Source organism: Setaria viridis, chromosome 6, assembly GCF_005286985.2.
Source record: "Setaria viridis chromosome 6, Setaria_viridis_v4.0, whole genome shotgun sequence".
NCBI lineage: Eukaryota > Viridiplantae > Streptophyta > Magnoliopsida > Poales > Poaceae > Setaria > Setaria viridis.
This window is the reverse complement of record NC_048268.2, coordinates 27,648,128-27,673,518: the sequence shown is the minus strand read 5'-3', so window position 1 is coordinate 27,673,518 and position 25,391 is coordinate 27,648,128. Positions and strand designations below refer to the sequence as shown.

The 25,391-nt window shown below is 42.7% G+C and overlaps 4 protein-coding genes across 6 annotated transcripts; 2 read left to right on the top strand and 2 right to left on the bottom strand.

Moving 5' to 3' along the window:
* The first annotated feature begins 1,060 nt into the window (after positions 1–1,060).
* On the top strand, positions 1,061–8,111 carry LOC117860506 (methylcrotonoyl-CoA carboxylase beta chain, mitochondrial). Its single transcript, XM_034743820.2, has 10 exons — positions 1,061–1,464; positions 1,563–1,682; positions 4,037–4,471; positions 4,581–4,671; positions 6,043–6,275; positions 6,372–6,536; positions 6,964–7,038; positions 7,126–7,257; positions 7,657–7,713; positions 7,797–8,111. The coding sequence occupies exons 1-10, from the start codon at positions 1,228–1,230 to the stop codon at positions 7,998–8,000; spliced, it is 1,749 nt and encodes a 582-aa protein (XP_034599711.1). The 5' UTR covers positions 1,061–1,227; the 3' UTR covers positions 8,001–8,111.
* A 423-nt stretch (positions 8,112–8,534) lies between these two features.
* Positions 8,535–11,153, top strand: LOC117860504 (uncharacterized). Its single transcript, XM_034743816.2, has one exon. The coding sequence runs from the start codon at positions 8,612–8,614 to the stop codon at positions 11,018–11,020; it is 2,409 nt and encodes an 802-aa protein (XP_034599707.1). The 5' UTR covers positions 8,535–8,611; the 3' UTR covers positions 11,021–11,153.
* A 377-nt stretch (positions 11,154–11,530) lies between these two features.
* On the bottom strand, positions 11,531–19,353 carry LOC117860505 (uncharacterized). 3 transcript variants are annotated; one of them, XM_034743817.2, is made up of 18 exons: positions 18,922–19,194; positions 18,341–18,461; positions 17,640–17,821; positions 17,444–17,551; positions 17,306–17,370; positions 16,660–16,765; positions 16,198–16,281; positions 15,088–15,234; positions 14,628–14,756; positions 13,801–13,868; positions 13,356–13,389; positions 13,198–13,282; positions 12,729–12,796; positions 12,547–12,660; positions 12,425–12,460; positions 12,229–12,315; positions 12,003–12,094; positions 11,531–11,901 (listed from the first exon to the last, which is right to left on the bottom strand). In XM_034743817.2, exons 1-18 carry the CDS (start codon positions 19,075–19,077, stop codon positions 11,799–11,801), a joined length of 1,785 nt encoding a protein of 594 aa, XP_034599708.1. In that variant the 5' UTR covers positions 19,078–19,194; the 3' UTR covers positions 11,531–11,798. The 3 variants fall into 3 exon arrangements, 2 of the variants coding, with proteins under 2 accessions (XP_034599708.1, XP_034599710.2); XM_034743819.2 differs by lacking the exon at positions 11,531–11,901 and having other exon boundaries at positions 12,003–12,121; positions 18,922–19,353; XR_004641501.2 differs by lacking the exons at positions 11,531–11,901; positions 12,003–12,094; positions 12,229–12,315; positions 12,425–12,460; positions 12,547–12,660 and having other exon boundaries at positions 12,766–12,796; positions 13,356–13,431; positions 18,922–19,353.
* LOC117860507 (chromatin remodeling protein EBS) lies at positions 19,353–22,695 on the bottom strand. The gene is made up of 5 exons (XM_034743821.2): positions 22,363–22,695; positions 21,916–22,258; positions 21,744–21,812; positions 20,648–20,786; positions 19,353–19,760 (listed from the first exon to the last, which is right to left on the bottom strand). Exons 1-5 carry the CDS (start codon positions 22,433–22,435, stop codon positions 19,734–19,736), a joined length of 651 nt encoding a protein of 216 aa, XP_034599712.1. The 5' UTR covers positions 22,436–22,695; the 3' UTR covers positions 19,353–19,733.
* Between the last annotated feature and the right edge of the window lie 2,696 nt (positions 22,696–25,391).

The window sequence follows — 25,391 nt, the reverse complement described above, 5'->3', positions numbered from 1 at the left end:
TCAGCCAGTGCCTGCTTACTGTCGTTTCAACTAGCAGTAGGTCTAGATCTGCTAATTTTTTGCACGGGTATTTATTTTTACAAAATCGTAAAATAAAAAATAAAAAAATAAAAAAATTCCTTCCTGAATCCCATCTATCTGCTTTCGAACTTCCTGGTGGCCCATGATGGGGGCCTACATCAGCGTCCATTCTTTTTTATGGGCCTCTCAACAGAGTGGTGCCTCGTAAAGCCTATGGGCCATGTCACAAAGTGGTGGCTCGACACTATTTTTCAGGCTTGTTGGAAATAGTACTCCATTCATCCTAAATTGTAAAGTCGTTGTAGTATTTCTGCATTTAGATACAGGCTGTTTGGCTCCGGGGTGTTAAAATTTAACACCCGTCACATCGGATATTTGATGCTAATTAGGAGTATTAAATATAGGCTAATTACAAAAGTAATTGCACAGATGGAGTGTAATTCACGAGACGAATCTATTAAGCCTAATTAGCCCATGATTTGACAATGTGGTGCTACAGTAACCATTTGCTAATGATGGATTAATTAGGCTTGACAGATTCGTCTCACGAATTAGCACATGGTTCTGCAAATAGATTAATTAGGCTTAATAGATTCGTCTCGCGAATTAGCACATGGTTCTGCAATTAGTTTTATAATTAGCTCATGTTTAGTTCTCCTAATTAGCATCAACCATTCGATGTGACATTGTTAAAGTTTAGCACATGCTATCAAACACCCTTATGTCTAGCTTAAAAATTAAAAAGATCTACAATTTAAAATGAAGGGAGCACGTGGTCGCAAGATAGCCTAGATTTGTGTTTTTGAGTGTTCAGGGATTTACCCATTGGAAATAATATGCAGGCATGAAGCCTTGCTGGGTGAGAGTCAATTGTGCTTACTGAAGGACGAAGGTCCTCTGCTTCATCGTCCCCATGCGGCCATGCCGCCGGCCGCTCCCATGCTCTGCCAGACTGACACTGCTTATCCTGTTGGTGTCATCAATATCATCCGCGCCTGGGCTGGGACGTGTGCCCAGCGCGACGTCTAGTCAGACCATTATCCGCGCCCGACTTGCGTGCACGAGCAGCGCGCCAGCAGGGGGCACTGAAACTGAGCAGTGAACACTCCAGCCCAGCGGCGGTAGCGCGAGCGAAACCGAACACCGTGACAGCATCGTCTTCGTCGGTCCTCCCACGGAACCGCCGACCCACGCGAGCGGAGAGACATGCTCAGCCGGCTCGCCGCGGGGCGGCGGCAGCAGCTGCTGCACCTGCTCCCGCGCGGCGCCCCGGCTTTGGCGGCCGCGTACCACTCGTCAGCGGCGGCGGCGGCCGGCGGGGGCGCGGCGCCCGCCTCCGCGTCCGTGCTCCCGGACACGCTCGACCGGGGCTCCGACGCCTACGCGCGCAACGCCGCCGCCGTCGGCGGGCTGCTCGCCGACCTGCGCGCCCGCATCTCCCAGGTGCCGCCCGTCCCGTCCTTGAGCTTTTCCTTTCGCCGGCCCCTCGTGCGCGCGCGTCTCCTGATTGAAGAGGGGGAGACTTTGTCCCCCTTCTGCAGGTGATGCGCGGGGGAGGCGCGGAGGCGGTGAAGCGGAACGCGGCGCGGGGGAAGCTGCTCCCGCGGGACCGCATCGACCGCCTGCTCGACCCCGGAGCGTCCTTCCTCGAGCTCTCGCAGGTCCGCTCGCCTTCCCCTCGCGTTCATCAGGGCCACCACATTGTCAAGTGAACTGTGTGCCTATATGCTTGCCTTAGTCAGTAATTAATGCTACAAATTTGGGGATCGGGGCTCGGGAGATTGGGAAGATTAACGGTGTTGTTTACGATTCATATGATCCTCCTCTGCCACTTGGCTGAGAACAACAATAACAACATAGCCTTTTAGTCCCAACAACAATAACAACATAGCCTTTTAGTCCCAAGCAAGTTGGGATAGACTAGAGTTGAAACCCAACAAGAACCACAAATTAGTGTTCAGGCACATGAATAGCTATTTTTCAAGCACTTCTATCTAGGGCTAAATCTTTGGATATATTCCATCCCTTCAAATCTTCTTTTATTGCCTCTTCACATGTCAATTTTGGTCTTCCTCTGCCTCTCTTCACGTTACTATCACGTCTTATGGTTCCACTACGCACCGGTGCCTCCGGAGGCACCTGCTCGACATGTCCAAACCATTTCAACCGGTGTTGGATAAGCTTTTCTTCAATTGGTGCTACCCCTAACCTATCACGTGTATCCTCCTTACGGACTCGATCCCTTCTCATATGACCACAAATCCAACGCAACATTCGCATTTCCTCAATACTTATCTGGACATCTTTTTTAGGCCAACATTCTGCACCATACAACATTGCAAGTCTAATCGTCATCCTATAAAACTTGTCTTTTAGCTTCAATGGTACCCTCATATAAAATTCTTGATGCTTGGTGCTACTTCATCCACCCCGCTTTGATTCTATGGCTAACATCCTCATCAACATCCCTTGATGCTTGTAGCATTGATCCCAAATATCGAAATGTATCCTTCCTGGGCACTACTTGGCCTTCCAAACTGACATCTCCCTCCTCATGTGTAGTAGTGCTAGAGTCACATCTCATATATTCAGTTTTAATTCTGCTGAGTCTAAAACCTTTTGACTCTAGGGTCTCCCGCCACAACTCCAGTTTCCTATTTACTCTTGCTCGACTTCCATCAACTAGCACTATATCATCCGCGAAGAGCATACACCAAGGGATATCCCCTTGTATGTCCCTTGTGACCTCATCCATCACCAAGGCAAACAGATAAGGGCTCAAAGTTGACCCTTGATGCAATCCTATTTTAATCGAAAAGTCTTCTGTGTCACATCGCCATCACTTGTTCAAACTCTAGTTACAACATTGGTGTACATATCCTTAATAAGTCCAACATACTTCGTTGGGACTTTATGCTTGTCCAAAGCCCACCACATAACATTTCTTGGTATTTTGTCATACGTCTTCTCCAAGTCAATGAAAACCATGTGTAGATCCTTCTTCTTCTCCCTATACCGTTCCATAACTTGTCTTATTAAGAAAATAGCTTCCATGGTTGACCTTCTAGGTAAGAAACCAAATTAGTTCCTAGAGACCCGCGTTATCCTTCTCAAACGATGCTCGATGACTCTCTCCCATAGCTTCATAGTATGGCTCATCAACTTAATTCCTCGGTAATTAGTACAACTTTGAATATCTCCCTTATTCTTGTATATTGGTACCAATATACTTCTCCTCCACTCCTCCAGCATCTTGTTCGACCGAAAAATATGGTTGAACAACTTGGTTAGCCATACTATGGCTATATCCCCGAGGCATCTCCACACCTTAATTGGGATACCATCCGGGCCTATCGTCTTACCACTTTTCCTCCTTTCCAACGTCTCTTTGACCTCAATTTCTTGGATCTTTTGCACAAAGTGCCTGTTGGTGTCATCCAAAGAGTCATCCAACTGAAAGGTTGTGTTCTCATTCTCACAATTGAACAATTTGTCAAAATACTCTTGCCATCTATGTTTGATTTCATCCTCCTTTACCAAGATGTTCTCCATTTCATCCTTAATGCACTTAACTTGGTTGAAGTCCCTTGTCTTTCTCTCACGAACCCTAGCCATCCTATAGATATCCTTCTCTCCTTCCTTCGTGCCTAATCATTGGTAAAGATCCTCACATGCCCTACCCTTAACCACACTTATAGCTCGCTTCGCAATCTTCTTTGCCTCCTTGTACTTCTCTATGTTGTCCACACTCCTATCATGGAACAAGCGCCTATACCATTCTTTCTTCTCCTTAATAGTCCTTTGGACTTCCTCATTTCACCACTGAGTATCTTTATCTACGCCTCTACCCCCTTTGGTCACTCCAAGCACCTCCAAGGCCACCTTCCGAATGCAGTTTGCCATTTTCTCCCACATGTTGTTTGCGTTCTCTCCTTCCTTCCAAGGGCTGAGAACACTACTGATCGAATTTGTTGACTTGGTATTGGTGCTGATGGTAATATTTACATCAATACAGCTTGCAGGCTCAGATGTTTATGAAGAAGCATTACCATCAGCCGGTATAATAACTGGCATAGGACCTGTTCACGGACGATTATGTATGTTTGTGGCCAATGACCCAACCACAAAAGGGGGCACATACTATCCTCTTACTGTCAAAAAGCATCTGCGGGCACAGGAAATTGCTTCTGAGTGTAAATTGCCTTGCATATATCTCGTTGACAGTGGAGGTGCTAATCTCCCCAGGCAGGCTGAAGTTTTCCCTGACCGTGATAATTTTGGTCGAATATTCTACAATCAAGCTAAGATGTCGTCGGATGGTATCCCTCAGATTGCCTTAGTTTTAGGTTCTTGCACCGCTGGTGGGGCTTATATTCCAGCAATGGCGGATGAGAGTGTAATAGTTAAGGGAAATGGGACTATATTTCTAGCCGGTCCGCCACTTGTAAAGGTCAGTATTCTCTGGCAACCATATTGTTTGTTCAGTTTTATTTTGTGTATGATGAGATCTTGGCCAACGCCTAAATCATGTATTAAAGTCTAAAGTGGCAAATTTGTAGGCTGCTACAGGAGAGGAGATATCTGCTGAGGACCTTGGTGGAGCATCAGTACATTGTAAGGTATCCGGAGTCTCAGACCATTTTGCACAAGGTAAACTTTAACAGCACTCATCATATGAATTGATTACTTCCCTTTTATTTAGATATAATTAATGAGGCAAGGATGGTCTGCTGACATTCTCTAAAATCTGCATCTTCTTTATGCTTCTAGTAAAGTTCTAAAATGCAATGCTTTTTCCTTTTTCCCTTAGTTGTGCCACTCAACTCTTAATACTCCTTTCTGTTCTTGTTCTATTAAAAGATATGTTCCACAAAGATTGTATGGATAATACTGGTTGTTTATAGGAAAGTATCCTGGAATATTTTTCATGTTCATGTCTATATATTGCATAGTCGTTTCTTCTTTTGTTCTATCTTTTTTTTTCTCTCTCAATGATTTGTAGGATCACGCAACAAACACGTGGACTCTCTGTACTGGCCAACTGGACCTGTTGCAATTACTTGTGTCCTTTCAACTTTCTTCTTTTTACATCACTAGGTAATGGCCCGTGCTATGCTACAGGCACATAAAATTTGAAGGAAATAACGACTATTAAAAAAGTGCAAACACCTGATACAGGTCACCATTGATTCAAATGCAAAGCAACATGCTGACAAATAAAGATCTTTCGCAATTAACTCATGTCAGGGAGATTGCTAAGTAAAATACTAACATAGTTATTGGGAAAGCAAAACAATCAGCGATCAAGTTAAACTCTCTGTAAAAAACAATGGACTGAAACTTGACAGAAGCTGAACAGACCAGTGGAGGAAACACTTTCTCAGCTGCTCATCTGAGAACAGGGAATCCACCGTCCATACTTGTGTCACTTGCAGTTTTATGTTTTATCATTTTAACTGATGTTAGCTTCATCCACAAACTGGAGTCACAATGTCAAATTTCAACATAAACCCACGCTCAAATAAAGTTCCAACATAAATCTAACCAGAAAAAAAGTTACAATGGACGATAACATTAATTTGTGAAAGATGGATGATATGGCATTCCAGATTAGATGAGCCAGTAAATCTAATCTTGTGGAAAAGGTCCCTAGCCTCAACCCCTGTGCCCGCCACCGCGCCTGGAGCCCCAACCTTTGACACCTTCTGCAGTAAACAATGATTCAGTACCGATTACATGGAAAATTTTCAGATATCACTGAAGATAAACATCTAAATGCAACTAATTCCTAATACATAACTCAAAAAGAAATAGGATACTGATATTGGTACCGTGTGTTTAAGATTAATTAGATTGTTTCATGTCAGATATGATTGCATTTTACATCATCATGCATTTTTGATCTCTTTGTTTTACACTTTTACCATAGGTGCTCGTCTTATGTATCCTTTTGTTTTAAGTACATTTCAGTTGATGTTACTTTGATGTTTTAAACACCTCACACATTTTTAATTGATGTAGATGAACTTCATGGACTTGCACTGGGGCGAAACATTGTGAAGAACCTTCACTTAGCTGCTAAAGGAACAAATATTCAAAGTTCTGCTTGTGATTACCAAGAACCATTGTATGATATCGAGGAACTTCGCTCAATTGCACCATCTGATTTGAAGCAGTCCTTTGACATTCGTTCAGTAATAGCCCGTATTGTCGATGGAAGTGAATTTGATGAGTTCAAAAAATTGTATGGAACAGTAAGGATTCTTTGTTTAGTTGAACTTAACTATATTTGCATTCTGTATCTTTTGCGCATTGTGTAACTCAATTTGTTTTGCTTTAAATTTATGCAGACATTAGTGACTGGTTTTGCAAGGATATGCGGGCAACCAGTTGGAATCATTGGAAACAATGGCATTTTGTTTACCGAGTCAGCGTTAAAGGGCTCCCACTTCATTGAATTGTGCACACAGCGCCATATTCCTTTGATATTCCTTCAAAACATTACTGGATTCATGGTATGGATCTTATTTACTCTTCAGAATACTTCAATGAGCTCTTTTATTTCACAACCCACTATGCACATAGACAAACTTATTATTTATTATTTATACTGACATTATTTTATAGCACAAATCAAAGCATTACCAGCATATACCTATTGATTATGCAAGGCAATATAAATGTGGCATTCGGTCGTTCACCAACTGTACTATGTTTACAGTATGGTTTTGACTAATGGATCGTGAAGTCAGGCTATATTTTAATGAGTGCAGAATATAGAATTACATATGTTACAGTGATAGATTGCGAGATTTTCTACAGTATGGTTTGCTTCCTAAAAGTTGGCATAAAAGTTAGTAATTTACTAATTTTATGAAGTATGTGATGTTCAACCATTCTGACTGGCAACATGCATGTTAAATGTTGGTTTATCTGCTGTAGGTCGGGTCGAAGTCTGAAGCTAGTGGAATTGCGAAAGCTGGAGCAAAGATGGTCATGGCAGTTTCCTGCGCCAAGGTCAAGCTTTCTAGACCTTTGACAACTGAAACAACAAACCTTGCACCAATGAAACTTGGAAATAATATATAAAATATGTCTCAACAGGTTCCTAAAATTACAATAATTGTTGGTGGAAGTTTTGGTGCTGGGAATTATGGAATGTGCGGACGCGCATATAGCCCAAACTTTTTGTTTCTTTGGCCAACTGCTAGGATATCTGTTATGGGTGGCATCCAGGTAAGAACCCTCGCACCTGTTATTGCCACAATTGGATTGTCACTGATATGATTGCCTGGTAAGAATGTCTGTAATATAATAATTGGTATTCGTTGCCACATTGAAGATGGCAGCATTTGCTATTTGGCAGCATTATTGTTAGTCTTTGAAGATGTGGCGTAAAAAATATGATAGGTGCATTAACCGCTACTCTGCTTCCATTAAAAAAACTGTTACTCTGCTGGCATCTCAGATTATTTTGTTGGAGTCTCAAAGACTAGCACTGATGCAATTGTACTTATATTAAAGATTAAGATAACCTGTGAAGAAAAAAGAAAATGTGGAAAGTCAAACAGAGTGAAGCAACACTGCAACAGTCAACACTAACACTTGCTGTTTCTTCCGTTCAACCTTTTTCAGGCGGCTGGTGTCCTCTCTCAAATAGAAAAGAACAACAAAAAGAGACAAGGAGTGGAGGCATGTTTCATTAATCCTTCGCCTCGCTTCAATGTCAAAATAACTTTTTTGTATGACCAATTCTTGTTCGTTGACACATACAGTGGACCAAGGACGAGGAAGAAGCCTTCAAAGCAAAGGTAGCGGAGGCTTACGACAGAGAAGCGAGCCCGTACTACGCCACTGCTAGGCTATGGGACGATGGGATCATCGACCCTGCTGACACCAGGCGTGTTCTGAGCCTCTGCCTCTCTGCTGCGGCGAAGCCGGTTCCAGAAGACACAAAGTACGGTGTATTCCGGATGTAAATGGTGTATATGAATACACATCCGTGTATAATAAAACGGCTTTCCATGCGCACAATGTGCATTGGACTTCTGCCCTCTGGGAATAAATTTTCTCACCCTGGTTTTACGTCATCTTTTTTGGTTTATTTCTAATATAAGTGGCACGGGACAGGACTGGTTTTGCCGGAAGAGAAAAATGTTATTGACAGGACTGGTTTTAAAAATCCAAACTATTTGCAAATTAGGGGGGGGGGGGGGGGCGGAGTTTAAAAGTTGGAGTTTCATAAAAATGGCAATAGGTCCAGGCAACGGGATTCACATCGTAAAGAACGTTATATATTATTTTCCCTTGTTCGAATAAATTTGTGTTTTCCAAACAATTGCGCAAAAGCAGCTGTCTCGATGCAGTAGCGTGGACTGGACCAGTGGTGAGATGTTCGACCCGGTCCACTTGATTCAGATTGCAGCCCTTAATTTGGGCCACGCGGCCCATCTTTCCAAACCAACCAGGCAAACCACCAATCACACACACCGACCGCGAGGCAGTGACGACGAGTCCACAGTCCACGCCTCGCCTCCCCCGGTCCACCGCCCCCCACGCCGACCTCCATCCCGATCCGCCGCCGCCGGCCATGTCCGGCCGCCACGCGCCGCACCTCCGGCTGGCGGTGCCGCCGCGGCTCTCCGCGCACCCGTCCTTCCGCTTCCCCTCCACGCCTCTCCCCACCCCGTCCAAAGCCCGCGGCCTTCCCTCCTCCTCCTCCGCCTCCCCCTCGTCCCCGTACGGCGCCGCGCTCCTCCGATTGCTCGTCCTGCACGCGCTCTTCCTCCTCGCGCCCACCGTGCGCTCGCTCCCCTCCCTGGCCCGCGCGCTCGCGCTGCCCCCGCTCCTCGCGCTGCTCGCCGCGGCCGCGCTCCTCCTCCTCCACTTCGCCGCCGTCTCCCGCAAGGCCCACCAGCACCACCACCCGTTCCCAGGGCTCCCCGCCCTCCTCCGCCCGGCCCTCCTCCTCGCGCTCTCCCTCCTCCTCCGGCTCGTCGCCCTCCGCGTTGTCCCGTCCCCTGGCCTCCTCGTCCTCGCGGAGTCAGCAGGTTCCCTGTTCGCCCGCGCCCTCCGCCGGCCCTCCCGCCGCCGCGTCCTCTCCGTCGCCGTCGCGGCCTTATCTCTGGTTTGCATGTCCCCTTCCCCTTCCGTGATCCTCGCGATCCCCTTCGCCTCGGGCTTCCTTTCCTCGACAGAACACTCGGCCACCGCGCGGCATGCCACACGCAGTAGGCGTGCCCGAGCGGCAGCCTTTGCACTCGCCGCTGCCATCCTCTCCGTGCCGGCGCTTGTGGGTCTCTCCTTTTTCGGTGACACAGACACCAGCGACGGTCTCGATGGAGCAGTGCCAATCGGCCCGCTCTGGTTGGTGCTACTTAACGCTGCCTTCTTTGGCATGGCTTTGGGACGACAGCAGGAGCACGACGGCGGCAGTGGTAGGCCAAGTGTGGATTTTGCAATGACGTTCTTGTGCACTCTTGTTCTTCAGCTGGTGTACTACCCGAAGCTGCCTTTACCGGGTTTCTTGATCTCTGGGTTCCTCTTGTGGATTGCCAGCAGGGAACAGGCACCTGCAGGATATGTGGAGCTTGGGAGCAAAGATGTATCAGGGTCAGTTTATGAGGCAGTCATGGGGCCAGTCAGGCATATCTTGAGGGAGCGGAAGTCGAGGAAGATTGCTGCATTTCTCTTGATCAATACAGCTTACATGTTTGTTGAATTTTCCTGTGGGTTCATGAGTGATAGCCTTGGGCTGATTTCTGATGCTTGCCATATGTTGTTTGATTGTGCTGCACTGGCAATTGGTCTCTACGCATCCTACATAGCGAGATTGCCTGCAAATGGGATGTACAACTTTGGAAGAGGCAGGTTTGAGATTCTGTCAGGGTATGTTAATGCAGTGTTCTTGGTTCTTGTTGGTGTGCTGATCGTGTTGGAGTCATTTGAGAGGATTCTTGAGCCTCGGGAAATATCAACTAGTAGTCTTTTGGCAGTTTCAATAGGTGGACTTGTCGTAAACGTCATTGGATTGGTTTTCTTTCATGAGGAGCACCATCATGCTCATGGTGGTACCTGTTCTCACTCCCATTCACATTCTCATTCCCACTCACATTCTCATTCACATCAACATGGTCATGAACATCACCAACACCATGGCCACGGAGATCACCAACATCATGATCATGATCATCACAGTGTTAATCATGTGAAGGCATGTTGTGATCATCATGGAGATGAGAGTCATCATCATTATCACCACAGTAATGGTAATATCGACGGCATCCATAACAACCTCATGGACAACGCCTGTAAGGAAAAACATAGCCATAGCCATGGCCATGAGCATGAGCATCATCACCATGACCATTCAGGACATTGCCATCAGAGTGGAGACCATGCTCATCAAAATTGCAGCAGTATTGGTGTTGACCAACAGCTTCTTGAGATTCCTCTTAGCAATATGCATTCTCACGGCACAGAAGGTCACTCTTCAAAAGCAGTACTGAGCTCATCAGAATCTGGAAACCATAAGAAGTCAGAACACCGGCGTCACATTGATCACAACATGGAAGGAATCTTCTTGCATGTCCTAGCTGACACAATGGGAAGCGTTGGTGTCGTAATATCAACGTTACTGATCAAGTACAAGGGATGGCTTATAGCTGACCCCATATGCTCAGTATTCATTTCAGTAATGATCGTATCTTCTGTTCTTCCATTGTTAAGGAATTCTGCTGAAATTCTGTTGCAGAGAGTCCCGAGGAGTCATGAAAAGGATTTGAATGTAGCTTTGGATGATGTTATGAAGATTGAGGGTGTCCTTGGAGTCGATAATGTTCATGTGTGGAACTTAACAAATACCGACATCGTAGGCACTTTTCACCTACATGTATCTGCAGAAGCTGACAGGTCCTCCATAAGAAATAGAGCTTTACGAATATTTCATGAAGCTGGAGTTCAGGATCTGACTATCCAGATCGAGTGTGTTAAAAGATAGCAACAATTGTTGATAGTGTGACAGGTTTTGACATAGAGAAGTTTTTTATGGCACTCCACGCAGGAGTCATCAGCTTCAAATGTATCATGAAAAGATTCTTTTTAATACAAATATGCATCTTGTCATTCAGGAATTGCATGCTCTGTTGTACCCTTGCACCAAAGCACAACCTCATCCTAATCCATTACTGTGAATATTGGTGAATCTTACAACTGATACTGCTTCTGTAGACCTGATAATGTATACTGTCTGAAACACTGAATAACACTCATTGCAAGTTAGCAACTTATTTTATTGTCGCATTGACATTTTCTGTTACTTGCTAGCTTAATAGATTATTTCATGGAGAAAAGAGATCATTTTTGACGACCTGTTCATTATTCACAGGAGTGGTGGTGAAACAAATAACAGAATCTCCCTGTATGGCATTTAATTGTTATGATAAATGGAAGTTTAATCGTTGTTCTACTTGCATGATACAAGGCATTTACTTTCAGCTTGCATAGTTGATACATCCTTCAACACGAATCAAACCATCCTCAGCTTGATTCAGCATTATTTGAGAAATGATGTGGACAATGACGTTACAAAGCACGATTCACTTAAGCAGTTCAGCTAAGTGGGTAAGTTACAAAGTGAAACAGACTTGATCAATCGGTGATTCTATCTGCGGTACTCTCATAATGTTTTGCTCTAACTGGAAGCTATACACATGTAGATCTATCTATGCACACTTCTTTTTTCTAAGGGAGACCTTAGTTCTTTTAAATGAAGCTGTTTACTCCCCTTGACGATAATCTAAACCAGCTCCATATCTCCATGCTTCAAGGTACTGTTTCCATTGATACTTGTCCCTGGGAGGCAAGGATTCGACCCAAGACCTTCAAAATGTTGTGAAAATAGTAAGCATACCAGACCTTTAGATGGTACATAAGTGTGGATTTTGATATTAGAAAATAGAAACATATGACATCCATTGTACCTCGTGACTGGATCGATGAAGGTAGAAAGGAAAGTGTAGAAACCAAGCATCAGAAAATGGCCTGACCAGTCAAGGATGACTCCAAGTCCAACCTGGAAGGAAGAAGAATAAATGCGCTACTAAACTCCAATTGTCAGGCCTCCATGCGAGGATTTGCCAAGGCATCGCAGCTTGTATGAATCAAATGAGAAAATGGGAGAATGTGCTAGTTTTTCACAAGTTTTACCTGCTTAAATATGGAAGGCAGAAGTTGTGGCCGAGTGAGCATTACTAGACCCAAAGTTTTCACTAGTGGTCCAAATTGTATCACATCCTGCAAATGCAGAGTTTCGTCAGTGTGGAAGACAGTATTTTTGTTTATCATATATGTATGTATATAAGAATGCAAATTCATGGGTTTTAGTACAATGTGCAAGTACAACCTGGAGAAATGGCCGGAGTACTGAATCCCCAAGTTTCTGATATTGAAAAAAAAAACTAATAAGATCAATAAAAGAATTGATACAATGGTTTATCTTTTTAAGTATCTCAACTCTCAAGTTACCTGCATTGACTGAAAATTAGCAAAAAGAAGTTCATTAATAAAGGTTGGCGACACATTGATGTCCGGCCGTACTGACATCGCTCGTTGGAACAGCCATGATGCACTTAAATTTGGCTGCAATACCAAAAAAGGAATAAGGTTCTACTACAAATTATAATGAAAGGGCTATGGAGCACACTAACCATGTAAGGGTTCAGCAGCCGCAGGCTATGAGCATCCAGGAAATCTCCTTCAACTGCTTCATATATACCTGTAGCTCCAAAGAACAAAAAGAAGAAAGAATGTGAAACCAAATGGATAAGATAACAGCAAAAGTAAAGGTACACGAGACTCATCATCAATAAAGTAATACCACAGCTTAACATCCAAATTACTAGCATCTTAACATGTGGGCTCAGGACGTCAGTTGATGTCCAAACTAACAGTGTAGTGTAAAAAGTATAGTTTTGTTATACTATGGTCCAAGTTTGTGTTGTTTCATGAAATGGATTCAAAAAGCTGTAGGTTTGTGATAATTTTCCACGTAAGTATAGTTTATGCAGTTTACTCCGATATGAATGAATCCGTATTCTGTCATTAATATTAGAGTAAACATTTCTTTTTCATGATATATAGTAATGCATTAAAGACAAGTAAATTCAACAGACAAACCATTTGACAAACGCCCAAGATGTCTCGTCAAGCTTCCAAAACCTCCAAATGAAACAGGTGACTGTATTCCACTAGCATCACCAACCTTAAGTACAAGGGCATCAGTGATTAAGAATAGACGCAGGATCAATAGTGCTTCCATAACAGAAATCGCATACCTGTAAGATACGGTCAAATGCAGCTGGCAAGGGGCTGAAATGGTGGAGTTTATTGTGTCAGATTTAGCACACAAACCTAAAAGCGAAAGTACCAATAACGGCATAATCAGAACAGAAAGATACATAAACTATGAAACTCTGCAGATACAGTCCAGATATAATAAGCAAAGCTAAATGTTGGGGCTTATCACTTGCATGTTTATGCTAAAAATTTATTCACAAAATACACTACTCTCAAGTCCCAAATGATCGTCTGTAAAGGGTTTCTACAAGCAAATATTCCAGTATAACCCAAAATGAAATGACGTGCAGTTCTCCTGCGTGGTTCGAGGAAAAAAAAACCCAAAATGAACATTTGTTTCCTTCATATAATATTTCTCACCCATGATGTGCAAACAATATGCCATAAATTGGCATGATAAAAGTTGAAGGATGGAGGATATACCTATCCCGATAAGTAGGAAAAATTCCAAATATAACTCTCCTTATATCCAGATTTTCAAGAACTACATCCTACAAAAACAAAACAATAAATAAATAAATAAATAGCATGGTTACATATGCACGTAAATAAACAAAATCATAATGTACAGCAATGTATGCCAAATTGCTGGTAAACTGGTTTATCACATTTTAGAGTTTAACTGTTTTCACTTTTCAGCATTTCAGCTTAAATATGCTATTATCAGACCATGTGCAACTAAGAAGTTGACAAATTGGTGTACGCCTATTGAATATATATACTTCCATGGGCATCAGATAATTTTTGTTGTAAAATGTAAATCAAAGAGACGAAGCCAAAGCCCATTGTTGTGGACTATCAACAGAATAAGAAACAGGAAGGATCCTTAACATTGTTATATTTGACTCCTAAGAGAAAAGGAAGGTGGACCGATCAACATAGGAAGATCATAACCTCCTGTCCTCATATATTTATCTTTCATCCATGTACCAGATATTGATAATATGACTATAATGCAACAAATGTTTCGCCATGCACATTTATATATCAGGATATATGGTGCAACATGAATGATTGACATGATGTGTCCTGCTACTTCACAATTATACCCGCACTATGCTGTTAGAAAAATAATGTTCCTTGATTGACTGATGACTATTTAAGTATAAGTAAATTGCATAAATGATATTCAATTATACATAGCTACCAAAGTATAGATACAAACAAATTTACTTGTACCAAATGTTGCCAATAATAAAAGAATCCTGTTAGTTTTACAATTTGTAAATGTATGACAGAATACCATTCACCTGGTAAGCAGGCATAAGGTTCCAAAACACTTCCAAAAGTTCTTCTAGCTTAGGACCCCCAATTTTTGGATCAACATAAGTGAACATGTATGTAGTACGATCATTGGGACCAGAACCAGCAGGAAAGGCCTATAAGAAATGCTCAGATCAAATGAGACAAGGAATATAAACATAAAAAAGGGTTTGAATCCCATCTGGATTAACTTTTAGAAGTTCATGAAACAGCCTTTAAAAAAACTATTTCACAAGATAGACATTGCAGAAGAGGATGGTGATTGAGTAAAACATAGAATAGATATTAACCATGTCAGAAGCACTTTTGTTCTTTAAATAAATCATGCTGAGTGTTGTATGTTGTGGAGCAAGGAACAATAATGTGGAGAACACACTGATATCCCAGATTCCCAGTTCTTTGCTATGACTTTGCATTACAAATCCTGATTGAGGAGGAAACAATTACCTCCCAAAAGAGTTGTACTCCTGAATTTCCAGCTCTATTTACTGATGAGCTACTGAAAATAATATCACTTGTTGTATTTTTCTCAAATCCACGAGCACAAGCACCAACAACAAGGCACATTCCATCTGGTTTTCTACCAGACCGGATCTTGCACAAGGACAGAAGAGTCATAACTAATTTGTAGAGAAGAATTAGGAAATGACTAAAACAATAAGATGACTATGCAACTAATAAAATCAAACTAGATAAAGGCACAATGTTCAATAATCCCAGAATTTAGATGTAATGAATATGATGACAGCCTTAGATTTTTCCTATGGAAATTTGAAACACTTACAAAGTACAAACGATATCCTAATTTCAGCTTGTGCATTGAAGCTTCTCTTTTAGTTTAGTTACAAAAACCAAGTTCTGTTTCCATGCACGGCATTTTTTTTTGAGTGAAATACAGAAGAGGAAACCCCTACTGTGGTATTTATTATATAGATAAAAAAGACAGAGGTTAAAAAAAAGAAAAACTAGAAAGAGAAACTTCACAGAAGGCTGCTTAGCCAAACAGAAAGGCTGCTCTTATGCACGGCATTTTTATCTTGATATACATAGCTGTAGTCAGTAAAAACTTTGCTCAAAAGCTACTTCTATATTGTAAGCATGGAACTTGGTTCGCACAGGCTGACAGCCCAAATATGCTTAGCCAACCCTGGTATACTAATGAAGTTATCATACTGTTCAAGCTCAGTAACTGTTCAGCGTGCATCACTAAAAGGATAGAGCATGACACGAATGTATTAGGGTGAAACAACACTACCTTATGGGTGTAAGCACATGCTAACTTGTATGACTGGAATATAATCTTCAGAAACTACCATTATTATACTGTGGCAGATTTGATGCCAGGAGGCACTATACAAGAAACTAAAGCAGTATTGAGAGGTGCAGTTGTTAGTTGCCACTACCAATTGAATCCTAACTCAATCAAGTTAGCAGCCTCATTTGTGGAAAGAAGTTATCAACTATTAGCACCCTACATTATCAGGCATGTGCTAAGAATTGGTTTCTAATATGCATGAGTTATGATGTGACTTTGAATACATGAATATATGGGAATACCTGCCTCACGATTGGAGAAAAATTACCCATAGCATCAACAACAAGTCGGCAAGATAAGAAATCATCATCACTCAGTTTTAGTACCTGTTGGAAAACAATGGAATGTTAATACCTCCATGCTTGGAAAAATGCACAATCTGATCCAAACTAGCACAATACTATGTTTACTGGTGTTAACTCTAGAGTAAGGGATTATGAAAAAATATCATCATAAAAATCTACATAATAATTGAAAGGATTTCTTTAACAAAATAGGTGTTTATTATATTAGTCAAGCCATCCCCCCGTGATCGAGTTTTTCTAATATATTAGTCAAGCCAAGACAATTATACATCCAAAATCAGATAAAGATAATGCAGGCCAGCCTATTACATATTCCCATGCCAAAGGACTTATAAAGTTTAGCGATCTTCATTGAAGCAGTTTTACTACAGCCAAGTGGACAAAATATAATTTGCTTACTGCACGATCATCATAGACGTAAATGCTTGATAGACTCTTCCCCTCAAATATTGTTCCTCCTGAAGAAATGAAGCGTTCTTTCATGGTTTCAACAAGTTTAGCAGGCCTGAAAAGGTAAAATAAACTGATAAATCAGCTAAGATTATTGCTTTATTTATGTAAAGAGTTTTCTCTTGCTGCAAGAAAGGGCATGTATCACTATCAGTCTAGTTACCATAGCATATACCGAGGTTCTCTTGTGCTTAATAACTCATTATCCTGAAGATGACTTTTAATCAAGAAATATTTTTAAGTGATATTCCTAATTTCTACAAAAAGATGTTTTAGATATTATTTGACTTAAAATATAAACCAAAAGACAAGGAGTTGACCTTGCAAACAAAAAGTGAAAAGCTATATCACAATAACAAGATACGGATTAGTCCTTTGTTACTCATTGCCACTTCAGATACTACATGCTTACCTTTTTCAGTACTATGCCATAAGTACAAAGTACATATTTGTTTGATCATATTTATACTCTATCATCTTGCCTATTTCATAAACATCAAAATCATGCAGGCAATATGCATTTTTCAGATCTTGCAACTGGCACAATACAAACTAAGGATAGCTGATTTATATGCGGCACCAGCAGATAACTTACGAAATACCAAGATTAAGAATGTTCTCCACCCAAATTTCACCTTTATCCTCAAATCCACACCTATTCTGCACAGAAAAAAAAATTAAAAGGAAAAGAAGAATTGGTAGACAACAAGGCATGATCTGAAAAAGGTCTTACAGGATTGAAATCACTTGAAATTATTTGTTCAAGCTCTGCTTCCGAAAGGATGCCAATCTCCACAATTTCCATAAGCTCTTTTCTTGAAATATTCCACTCTTGTTCCCTCTGTTTTGCAGATATAGGTATATGTTTCATGATTCAGTAAAATTTTGTTCTTGGGATAACTCAGGAATAGCCATATAGGGTTGATTACCCCTTTGATTATGTTTCTTTCGATAATTCCAACACGAAGGCCTTTAGAACTGAGAGCAGTAGCTACAAATATACCTAATGTGCCACCACACACTATTAAATCAAAGATCTCTGAACCAGCACCAACATTAGAATCAGCCGACGGCCCTTGAATCCGAGTAACAACTTCAGGGACTTTGGAATCTGCATGCATGCATTTCCATCAGAGTGTAGCTAAAGAGATATTCAAGCTTTCAGTTACAATTTTATAACTTTTCTATTAAATACAGTTGCAAGTCCTCGGTAAACTGGAAAGCCATACAGCTTCAGCCTTTCAGAAGCTAACTGCTGAATATCAGCAGTACCAATCACACCCATCCTCGAGTGGTTCATCAAACAAACGAAATATGGATGGCACATTTCAGTCCCATGCTTGTATGGACAAAAGATTTCTAGGAAGAAGTGGTGTTTGGTAAAGCCTGTAAAAGCTTCCTATTGAACAGACTAATTTTCATACAATAGGATAGCCTTCCACATGATGAGCCAAATTGAACATTCCTGCGGCATTGTGTCTGGTAAATAACAGATGAAACTACTAAACTCACGTGTAAGAGAGATGAATCCAAGTATCAATCATAATTGCCAATCTTAGTGGAGCAAATATCAGAAGCAGTAAATGCAGATGAACTTCTCTGTATAATGTTTAGATTATCTGACACATACCTACTTGTGGTCCACAGATACTAGACCATATTTGATCCAATCTTTTCAGCGCACTATATGAGTATGCCCCTCCAGCACCCCCAACTTCTTCACTACCACCAGAGATCTTATCCATTATCACCTACACAGCTTAGCGATGTTAATCCATCATATCTTAAAATCACATGAGGAACCTAAAGAAAAACTGGTGCACGTGATAACTGTGTGGAAGTTACGGTAGTTACAGTGCCCAGGAAATATCAAAAATACAGGACACCGAATGAAATCAGCAGCATTATGTCAACCGCAAATTGGCATCCACCTGTGCTCAATAAATTGGTGTGCTACATTAGCCACAAAATTGCTTCAATCAGAGTGATGGGTTGTGCATTGATGTTTCAACTTTTTGCTGGCAACATTCCCATCAATTTGCACGACATTTATGCAAGTAAGTGGCATGTGCTATGTTGTAGCTCTAGTCTTTAGTTTTCCTACAATGTAGCAACACTATACGATGCGTCCTACTACACGGAATTCGTCACACCAAGACCTTCCGACACATGAATCTGGACGATGGTACCGCATTCGATCCCGCGGCTCACCTGGGTTCTGGAAGGCGCCGGCGTGGCCTCCCCAGCCGCCGCTCTGGCGCGCAGGCGCACGCCACCGCCGCGCCCCGCCCCGGTGCGCCCACCGCGAGCGCGTGGCGGGGCGGCGCCGGCCGCCGCGGGGACCAGGCGAAGGACAGGGGGCGGCATGAGTAGGGGGAGCGCTGCGGCCGTGCGGGAACTGGGCTCCGCGAGCGGGCGGGTGCGGGGCCGAGGAGGGAGGGAATGGATTGGCTTTGCTCGTTCGCGCGCCCGCCACTCGCTTCGATTTGGTGAGAGGCAAAAGCAAAACAAACGGCTGGGAACCGCCGGGCTCGGATGGCTCCCACTTCCGACGACGTGGTCGTCCTCGGCGCCATTGTGTCCTCTGGCTCTGAGCGGGCCACTCAGCACAAGCAAAAGCGAGGAACAACAAGACGGCAACATTGTTTGGGCTCTGCAGCAAACAGAGCCCAGAGGAGATACCACATGACTCGAATTATCAGCCACAGAGGGAACTGTCCGGCAGCAGTTCAGTTCAGTCAACACAATGCACAAGCAGCTGCTAATCCGACGAGCCAACACGACCGCGGCTGTTTTCCTGTTGGGTACAACAGCATGCCACACCGACTGAAACCAGCAAAACCGTACCACCGATAACACGGCATAATGCCTGACGGCTCACAACGACGGAGCCAAAGGTTCCGCAAACACTTGTTCTACTGCACTGCACTGTACACCTCCGCTCTAGTGACGCCAAGGGCTGCTGGTACGCCACGGAAGGCAGCGCGTCTCCTCAGCGATGGATGCTGGCACTCGGAGTTGTGTTACCTCCTCTGCCTTTTCGATTCAGCCTACATTTATGAGCCAAAAGAGAACAAACATGCGTTAGGAAAAACGATGGTACAGGATTTTGTATTTGGGTGGGTGAACGTGCATTGCTATTAAGATGGAAAGATAAAAGGCATAGCAGTATGCAGAGTGTTTACCAAAAAAGCATAGTACTGTAAATAAGAAAGGTTCATATTACTGTGTTAATCCACAGTCATAGGCTGGTAGCAGCCATGGCAAATTATAACTCTGCGGCCTTTACTGTTTTTCATACACTTTGTTTCTTATACTACATCTTAAAGGAAGCACTAGGAACATGTAAAGATCAAGACTTGTGCCAATCTGAGAATCAACTACACCTATGTCAACTAGCTATCCTTGGAGACAAGCTACACAGAATATGCATGGAAATTTGGTAGAAATTATGAGGTTAAGTTGAATAGTTTTTGGATACAGTAATAATTGTGAGGCGCAAAAACAAAGGCAGCCTAATACAGCTTCTACAAATTGAATAAAGCAAAGGATTAGAAATAAGCACAAGATAGTGATTAAATCTGAATTTGATATAGAGGCTGAAAACTAAATCCCGAACAAAGAAATATGAGCTTTAGACTTTAGTACAATAGTGCAGAACTAAAAAAAACACTCGAGATAGATACCAGTTAAGGCACTACAACCATGGTTTCAATCTCAAAGATTCCATGGCAGATTAGAAAATGCCTTCTGAGCATTTGCTAACTCAACACTACATGACGAGCATAAAATAGTTCGTAAAGAATGCCAACTACTTTACAATATTATGCCTAAAAAAGGATGATATATCTTAAAAGAGTCCAATGAGTGCCTAGTAGAAAATAAAAAATACAAATAATCAGGCCTACAATATATAAAGAACAAGGAATTAGCTTACCTTAGGCTCAGAATTTGGGGAAGTAGCATATGCATTTGAAAGTCTCTTTGATCCATTTTCCTTCACACAGTCTGAGCAAACAAAGTGATCTAGCTTTTTGGCCTGTTCAATGGTCATGCCCATGCACGATGGATGGAACCTGTATATTATAGAATCTGAATAAGACTGGAGCCCAAAAACAGATGCATATGGAAGAACAATAACAGCATACAAGGGAACAAACAAAATAAATTTATCTGCATTCCCAAATTGACATATACATATTTATTTGCATGGACCTGAGTCCTGACACCATAAAACATCCTATGGAAGGAAATCCGGATATCATTTCAAATTTTATTTGAATGCTGGAGGTGACATGGCAAACTACATGAACGCATACCACCTTAAAAGCATGTATGCCCATTTTGCACTTCTATTGTAATAGGCATATATGATTTCTGTAGGATCTCAGTTTTTATGCAAAGTTGATGGCACCTAAACCTTAAAGCGCTAGAGAAATTGCACATTTCCCACGGTGAAATGAAGATTCCAAACAAAATGGGACATGAAAATTGCGAACAGAGAAACAGAGTTTGGCATGCACAAATGAAGAGGCTGTCAGTCAGGATCAAACAATCTTAGCTATATGCTCTAGCAGTTCTCTTAATACAACAGTACAGCTACTAAAATCGAAATGCCCCAGCACGAAATCCTGAATCCTCTAGCATCACTTTGTAGTTAGGATCTCATATAAGATGAAACATTTTATATGAAATGGTGTCATCTTTCATGAAAAAAAAATGTGTCAAGTTTGAGACAATGTGGAGCAATAGACACATTCCCACATCCTTGGCTATTCAAATCACAATCCATCTTCTATCTGTTGTCTAAAGATCTACGGATGATACAATAACAAACATTTTATGATCATTATCCATTTTAATTTTACGACTAAGCAGCAATAGCATGGATCCAGATTCCACAGAACCATATGAATGTGGTTATAACACACACCAATTTCAATGTGGTTTCCTGCAAAACTAATGTGAAATTGCTGCACTCTACCTCAGTAATAAAATGTTAAATTACAGATCTCTGGAATGAACAAGAGTACCAGTCTTTGCAGGCGTCGCACTGTACCATGAGATCATCTGGGTTGTACGGCATCTCACACTTGCAATACCTTAAAACAGAAAATCACAAATCGAAATTAGATGGCAAGCAAGCTCAAAACCCACCAACTGAAAATAACAATCAACAAGGAGAGGCTCCATTGAGCTCCGTACACTGCGACACGATCAGGGGTAAATGAGCCGGTCGCCGCCTTATACTCGAATCGGCAGAAGAAGTCCTCGGGCCCGACATTGTCGAGCTTGGTGTAGTTCTTGAAAGAGTGTACAACACACTTGCCCTCGATGGTGTGGGCGCTCTGCAGGTCGAAGTGGTCGGATAGGAACAGCTCCTTGGCGCCGTGGAACTGCCGGCGGCCGCCCTTGGACTCCTCGGGGCGGTAGTACCAGCGCACCCGCACCCGCACGCTGCCGCGGCCGTCGGCCTCCATCTTCTCCACCCGCGCCACGTACGGCTGGTTGTCCGAGTCCGACGGCCGCATCAGCACGCAATCGCCAACTTCCCGGCGCGGACATTGCAACAGCGTCAGATTCCTCGCCGGAAAACACAGGTTTCACATGCACACACGGGAGTGAACAGAGCAGGGAGGAGGGGAAAATTACCTCGGACGACCTTGTTGGTGCCGCGGATAGTGTACGAATCCACGTCCTTCTTGCCTTGCTTCGTCTTCGCCATGGCCGTGGAGCGTGGATTTGGAGGGGGAGAAACCCTAGCAGAGGAGAAATGGGGAGCGGAGGAGAAGCGGACAGGGGGAGTGTTCGCTGCTGGAGAAACGAGGAGAAGGGCAGTTTAGGGAGACTATGAACTTTACCGAAAGCTCCAAGGCTCGAAGCTCGATCTTTCAAGAAGAAAAAAATTAAAACGAAGCTCGCAAGCCTCGATTTCCACTTGCCCGTTTCTAGTTTAGCTCTCAAGATTGATTAGCCCCCTACCCCCATGCAGTTTATTGAGCCCCAAAGCCTCCAACAATTTTCAACCATGGATATGGATACGGACGAAGAGGAGGAAGAAGAAAAAAAAGAAGGAAGAAGAGTAAATTGGACCCCCTCTTCTAAGATCCTAAATCTGTCCCAGAATAAAACTAGACTTGTGACACATATTTTCTGAGATAATAAATATGGTTTTGCTATATCATGTCCTAGTGAAAAAATTGAGCATGGGTGGACTTGGGCTCATGGTGTTGGACAGCGCCTTCGCGATGCTGGGTTTTCTTTTATGCTGATTCCAAAGGCCGTCTTGATTCTCCTTATCCCCTTGGACCTCTTTTGACTTGAGCACCATTGTTTTCGTCTTTCAAAAAAAATCTTAATATTCATGCTAGTTTTGTGCAATTTTGGAAACATGCATTGCATAAACACAAAGATATAGCCATATGGGGTTAATGTCAGCGCCATGGCTAAAATCATATTAAAATGATTGCATAGACCATTTAAAATGCAATAAAAAAGGTTTCAACAATACCCATCGTTTCTTTCTACATGTAGTCATGTGTGTAATTTGCCATCCTTAGTAGGTGTGACTTGACAGGTGGTGTGACTTGGTAGGGCGACAGATAATGGGTGCAGAGTTAGGAAAAGCAACACTAATAAGAAAATGTTACACACATGGTTCACACACTTTCTAGGAAAATTATTTATCGAACTATCTCTCTCTTTTTTTTTGCTATTTTCAAGGGTTGGGTTATAGTTAGCCATAGGGATTGTAGGTTAGCGATATACGCATGGCTATGGAGAACTATGATGAGGTTGCTCAGATGGCCTGGATGGGATGAGGTTCGATACTCAAGGCATTTGGGGGAGGGGAGTTGAGGTGATAGCTCTGTGCCTAAGACCTATGTGTGGCTACGAGGGAAGGAAAGTGAAATCCTAGAATTTGCATGTGCGTTCCAAATGTTATGGGTTGGATTCGGTACATGGGTGAAGTGAACATGTTCATACATTTCTTTTATGCTCGTGACTACATGTTGGGTTCAAATCTAAACCCATACTCATGGTAAAAATGACACCCAAACTCACAACCATTAGGGTTTCTACTTGCGGGCATGCGGGTTTTACTTACTGTCATCATTATTAGAGCAGCTTGGCTGGTGGTGTGACTTGAGAGAGATATTGGGTGGGAAGTTAGGAAAAAGATACTCACACACACTTACTAAAAGATGGTTTACACACTTGTTAGGAAAAAGGTAGAACTTCCTTCTCATCTTTAGTGATGCAAGGATTAGGGTTACTGGCTAGAGTTAGCCTTAGGGATTTGCAGTTTAGTAATATGCACATGGCTATGACTAGATCTGCGCTTAGGGGTGGCCCAATCTTGATGGAGTGAGAACCAAGTGCGCCCTAGCTGTAGAACCTCGATCCACTATGTCAACAATCGTGGAATTACACTTGGGACTAATCTATTACTAAGCGAACTAGGTTTTTGTCATCTACGCATTTGTCAGGTGGGCCCAAACACGAAGGAGCAGTGTTCATACTTTGTGTTCCAACTGGAGAAGATGCATCTATTATCTGCTCCCTCTCCCAACCCACTCTGTCTAGAGAGATTGTACACCATACGTAGTCCTATGCATGTGTGCAACAAGCTATCGTGAACCTATAACCCTATAACAATCGAAACCCTTTGTGTCACATAGCCGCCGCCAGCCCTCCTACGTACCTCCTATATGCACTGACGCATTAGGCAGCAGCAGTGGCACCACATGACAGCCGACGTATGACTCTGTCACTCCTAGGATGTAGAAGAAGGAGAATCGAATGAAATTGAAGAAACTCCAATAAATTAGCCAAATTTCAATAAACCCAAAATCCCTAGAGTCATGTTTGGCCCCCAAATAAATTGAACCCAAAATCCCTAACCATAGAGCAAAGATGGTGGCACTTACATGTTTCTCCTTTGGCTGTCACTACTCCGGCCATGCATGGACCTTTGGCTCTACCACACATGCCGCCATCGTGGTTTTCGCCACCGCCTGCGTGACGTCGCTTCCCTACGCGCCATGTGGTCCCATCACATACTTCACTTCGCCGCCCTAGTGCTCATCGTGGTACGGCGCCATGGATTTGCTCGATAGAACCGCGTGCAGCTTTGGCCACATGCACGCACCAATGAGAAGAACCATTGCAGCATAGTATCTTTGATGCTCCTCGCAGCCGCCGCCTCTCCCCTCATGGGAAAGTACGGGAGGAAATGGTTTAGGGTTTCGGGGGAAGTAGTCGGGTAGCTATTATATATTTAGAGCAGGACCATCTCGACCGCTAGATCTGATAGATGGCTGAAGGCAAGATAGGGTGGAAGTTGTGCCTGGGCTTATTGGGCTGATTTTGTGATCTAGCTAGGCTGATGTGAAGTCTTGGCTCGTTGTTCTAAATTTTTTCCATTTTTTCAATGGAATTTCATGATTATTAATGTATATTTAATTTATTATTTGTATCTCACAGCCCGTCTATCATGTTCAGCAACGAACATGAACATTATAGTGTAACAATATATCCAAATAGCCTTCACCCAGTATGCACAAAGCACATTACTTTTGATCTTAGCCATTCATGGAGTAATCAAATGCTCCATAGGTCTTAGATGATTCATGTTTAACCATGCACTATATTTAGAAAATGCGTGCGCACTTTGGAAG